The 5,145-nt window shown below is 49.8% G+C and overlaps 1 protein-coding gene across 2 annotated transcripts in view; it reads left to right on the top strand.

The window, feature by feature from the left end:
- MYH11 (myosin, heavy chain 11, smooth muscle) overlaps positions 1-5,145 on the top strand; it is a 130,093-nt gene that overhangs the window by 61,889 nt on the left and 63,059 nt on the right. For both annotated transcript variants that reach the window (XM_010839893.1, XM_010839894.1), the window contains exons 6-7: positions 2,840-2,932; positions 3,886-3,949. In XM_010839893.1, coding sequence (XP_010838195.1) covers positions 2,840-2,932; positions 3,886-3,949 — 157 coding nt within the window. The remainder of the gene's footprint in view (positions 1-2,839; positions 2,933-3,885; positions 3,950-5,145) is intronic.

The following is a 5,145-nucleotide window of genomic DNA, read 5'->3' as shown; positions in this document are numbered from 1 at the left end:
TCTAGCTTCTGGGGCTCAGAGGTGACGCTGGAGAAGCCACAGAGACCAGCCTGTCTGGAGGCCCTTGGGGATCTGGGGCAAGCCCCGGTTGTAGCTTGGGGAACTTTCCTCCCTCCAACAGGTGCAGGAAGCCCGAGATGCAGCATCCACACTGCCTCTGGCGTGGTGTACGGAACAAAGAGCCCCAGAGTTTATGCAGCAGCCGAACACTGCCTCCCACTGCCTTTCCTTTCCCTAGAATAGTAAAAGGAAGAAATAATACTAATGACAGATCTTTGTCAAGCGCCTACTATGTGCCAAACACTTTTTTTCCTCTGCGTGTGAGAAGGTATCTCAGACAGCATCTCGTCGGATACAGTTTTAAAGAGCGCGCTTTGGTCCCAGCAATTTTAAAAAACCTTTGAAAATGTCTGACTCTCTTAAGAAATTAGAAAAGAAAGCAAGTAAAGCAGAAAGGAAATTGAATCCAAGAAAAGCTGCTGCTTTTCTCAGTTGGAGGATCTTGGAAAATCCGGGCTGTCTTGGGCGGGGTGGGGATTGAAATCGCATATTCTCCAGACCCTGATGGAAATAACACTGACGTTTGTTTTATACTGTATTGTCCAACCACAGCAAGGCCCATCTTTTGCCTACGTGAGTAACTGAGAGTGTTTTCCTGGTGTGGACGGGAGGCACGGAGTGTATTTAGATGTGCATGCCCCTGTTGCACCCACTGAGCCTGGTAGCCAATGGAAGACTGGGCTAGATCCCCGAACCTACAAACTCACTGAAATACCGTCCTGCGGGTGTCCGATGCCACCCGGCGGGGGGGGGCGTGTGGGCGCATCGCCACCCGCAGGACTCCCACCGGAATCCCCAGGGTTGTCCTCTAGCCTGGAATGGATTTTCCCCAGTTCAGAATGAACGTCACATTACCCTTCTCACCAAGGTGTCCACCACCGGGGTATCCCTGATTGGAAGGCCTTGGAGATGTCTGTCCCGTCTGGTTGAGCTTTTGAGGACCTTGTGGCCCTGAAGCTTTCCTGGCTTGACTGACAGTCAGTTAATGGCACTGCTGTGGCATGCCTTTGTCTCCCCTCCCTGCCATCATCCCTACATTCCTCCCCTGAGGCCTGTTCCCTGTTCACTGGTGTGTCTTCCTCTGCATGTGTGTGCAGTGCGTGTCTGTCTTTGCATGCCGGTTGCTTGACCCAAGGCTCCAGAAACGGAAGTCCTGGGGTTCACGATGCACTAGCTTCGGTGGCATGGTAAGGCCCCAGCTATGCGACACCCAACCAGGCCCTGCTCAAACCTCTGCATATACAAACTCATCTCTTAACGCAGAGCTTGGGGGCTGGTGTACGGGCCCCAGTCTGGAAGAGACCCTGAGATCAAGAGGTCCTAACGTGTCCTAGGGTCACACAGTCCATCTTAGTTAGATGGGGGCGGCAGCATCATGAGTGCATCAGAAGGAGAATCAGGCTTCTTCTTTGGGATTTGCTCCTGTGTGACTTTGGCCAAGTTGCTTAACTTCTCTGGGTCATTGTCTCATCATCCATAAAATGAGTGATTTGGACCAGATCGCCTGAGAAGGATCTTTTGGCCCCACCAGCTGGAACTCCCATTCTAGAAAGGGGACTTTCTTGGGGGATACTGAGACCCCAAGTTTGTGTTGACAAAAGTGACCCCTTTAGTCTTCTCCCCACTAGTCAAGCAAAGCCCTCCTTGTAAATTTCCACCATTCCCAATCATGGAGATTCCATTGTGGCTGCGATTTTCACAGAGATGACACTTCCTGTCCATCTTCTTTGGGATCTGCAAAGGAGGGCTTGTGTGACTAATAAACACAGAAATAAACAGTAGCTTCTTGTTCTGTTCCTTTAGGGACAGTCACCCACGGTGCCCCCCTGGTGCACAGCAGAGGGGAGAAAGCCATGCACTCACCTTCTCTTTCTAGAATGTTTCCCAGGTTCTTTTTAGCCTAGTCCAGCTGCCCTGAAAAAAAAAAAGAAAAAAAAGACAGGGGAACCAGCAGAGAAAACAGGAGAAAACCCCTAGGACCCACACTTCCCAGCCTGGCCTGAAGGAGGAGCTGCCAGGAGAGCCGCTGGGCCAGTCTGCAGCTTCCGTGTTGCGGGGCTAGGCAAAGAGCAGCTCATTGCTTCCTGGCATGATTTACCTCGTTGGCCCTTTCCTGCCGCAATTAATCACGTGACCGCATTTGTGCACAGGAGCCCCCTCAGAGGGGGCCAGTGGGCTGTGTACAGTCTCAGCTGCATTTAACCCGATGAATGGAGCTCAGGCAACCCGCTTTGAGGCTTTGTTCTGCAGTTGGTTCAGAGTATTCCTGGTGGGTTTTGTGCATTCCTTATTTGTCTTCCCTAGGAGACTTCAGAAAACTGGTCCTGAGACAGGAAAAGTTGCAACTTTAAAAAATGCACTAAAGCCTTCGTAAGTGTTGTAGCGGTCTAGCTTGAAGAGGCTGCTTGTCAAACATTAGCAGCAGCAGGACTGCCATGTGCAGCGGGGCAGGTTGTGCCCTGCACAATTCCGTGGATTCACTATGATGTCAAGGACATCCCAGGGTTGTCAGTGCCAGAGTTCAGCGTGTCCCGTAGATGAGCAGGCCCTATCTTCTAGGGGACAGGTGTCGCGGCTGTAACAGAGCTCATCCATTTGTTTCTCTTCTGAAATCCTCGAGTAAATTTGGATGTTAGCACTGGGGTCTCAGAATGGATAGGTAATAGGACAGGAGAGAACCCGTGGGTCAAGGGCAGAGTTTTTTGACAACCTCTGTCCAGGGCAGAACTGTTACTGCCTGCATCACTTTCTCTAATAACTGCGTGTGAATGAATTTTAGGGTGAGCTGGAGAAGCAGCTTCTACAAGCAAACCCCATCCTGGAGGCCTTTGGCAACGCCAAAACGGTCAAGAACGACAACTCCTCCCGATTCGTAAGTGGTCAAGCTACATGAGTTTTCTGGAGAAGGCTTGGGTCCCCCGGTGTCCCCTCCTGCCTGAGAACGCAGAGTGCGTGTGTGTGCATGGGGCATCTGAGGCTTAAGGGATGGAGGTGTGTGTTACATTTCGCTCTGTGACTCCAGTCCTGTCTTAAACTTACCACCCTGTGGGTGTTCCAGCCACTCACTCCCTCATTCATTCATTCACTATTCATGCAACAAATATTCATTGAGCGCCTGCTGTATACTCGGCTCCCTGTTAGAATTTGACATTCATAATTCATTCAGTAAACATTTACTGAGCATTGAGCACCTAATATACAACTGCTAGACACTTGTATACAATACTCATTCATTTATTCAGCAAAACATGCATTGAGCACCTACTGTATACCAAGAACATGCAAGTTTCAACACATTTATTAAGCACTCGCTGTATACATCCATACAGGCATTTTTATATACATCATTCTCTCTCTTCATTTATTTGGATCATTTTTATTAAGTACCTACTGTATACCAGACCTTGAACTGGACTCAGAATCACAGCAAACAATTCAGATGTGGTTCCAGCCTTCACAAAGGCAAATAGTCAGTGAGGCAGAACTTCCCACACCGGCTTTCCCAGGCTTCATGGGCCCCTCTCCTTTCTCACTTGAGCCTAATGGGGTCAGGGGAACCCTGAACTTGGGTGGTTGATGATACTTAGACAATAATCATTTTGTTGTACAGAAGAAGTGGGACCTCCATAGGAGACTCAGAAAGATAATTTCATGAAGAAATTTATTGGAAAGATTGTATCTGAATTCCATTAATAAGGGGGACCATACTGATTTGTGGGTGCCCCTCTGAATGCTCCCTGATTTCTCTTCCCCTACTTTACTGCAGCATGGGGTTGAGGGACGAGGCTGGGGACCCCACTGTGAACTGTGTTTTCCTGTTGGCAGGGCAAATTCATCCGCATCAACTTCGATGTCACGGGTTACATCGTGGGAGCTAACATTGAGACGTGTATCCTTTGCTAAGCCTGGGCCACCTGGGATCCCCCTCCCTGTACCACCCACCTCCTGCCCAGAGCCCCAAGGGACCTGAAAGGCACAAGAGCCATCTCTGTCTCCAGCACTTGGGTGCCATCCAGAACAACTCTTCCCTGGTTGTTTTCGCTTAAGAACAAGCCTTGTAGTATGGTGGTCCCTTGGTTTGGAGACCTCAAGCAGCCTGTATTTGATTCTGGGTGGACCTCTCCCTAGCTGAGTGATCTTGGGCTAGTTACTCAACCTCTCTGTGCCTCATCAGTGAAACGGGGATGCTAATAATACCTGCCTCAAGTGAACTGATTCATGTAATGCTTTTAGAGGACTTCCCTGGTGGCTCAATGGTAAAGAATCCACCTGCAAGGCAGGAGACATAGGTTTGATCCCTGGGTCGGGAAGATCCCTTGGAGAAGGGAATGGCAGTGCACTCCAGTCTTCTCGCCTGGAGAATCCCATGCACAGAGGAACCTAGCTGGCTACAGTCCATGGGGTTGCAAAAGAGTTGGACAAGACTGAGCAGCTAACACACTAAAGCTTTTAGAATCATGACAGAATAAGGGCTAGTTAAGTATTGGCTAGAGCTTCCTTGGTGGCTCAGATGGCCAAGAATTTTGCCTGCAGTGCAAGAGACCTGGGTTCGATTTCTGGGTCGGAAAGATCCCCTGGAGAAGGAAATGACAACCCACTCATCCACAAGTACTTCACTTCATCCTTAACGAACCAGGGTTCAAGGCCAAGCCCAGACCCCTTGTCCTTCTTAGGAACAGAGCGGCTCCAGCCCACAAATAGGATGTCAGTGGAAATAGAACTTTCCCAGAGCAACAGCCTGCTTCTGGCAAAGCAAACCGAAAGCTATTTCTGTAAATCTAAGGAATCAGAATTCCACCAGCCCACCAGTGCCCACTCATGCATCCCAGTGGGGGCTCAGGGTATGGCTGGGGTCACCTGACCATGCACCATCCCCACCTCCCCAGAGTTGGGCCAGGACTAAATGAGATACAGCAGAACACATACTAGTCTCCAGTGGGGGATAAAGAGACCATGAAGAGCCTTATGTAGGCTCAGAACAGGTATGGCCACCAGCTGAGTTAAGTTTTCTGAAGTTTCTGGATTTGGGAATTACAGATGAGTTTGTGGCCCTAGCCACTCCCTTCTTCCGGGATCTTCCCAACC

This window comes from Bison bison, unplaced genomic scaffold (assembly GCF_000754665.1).
Source record: "Bison bison bison isolate TAMUID 2011002044 unplaced genomic scaffold, Bison_UMD1.0 scf7180017864135, whole genome shotgun sequence".
In the NCBI taxonomy this organism is placed as follows: domain Eukaryota; kingdom Metazoa; phylum Chordata; class Mammalia; order Artiodactyla; family Bovidae; genus Bison; species Bison bison.
This window is presented reverse-complemented; position numbering and strand designations above follow the sequence as displayed.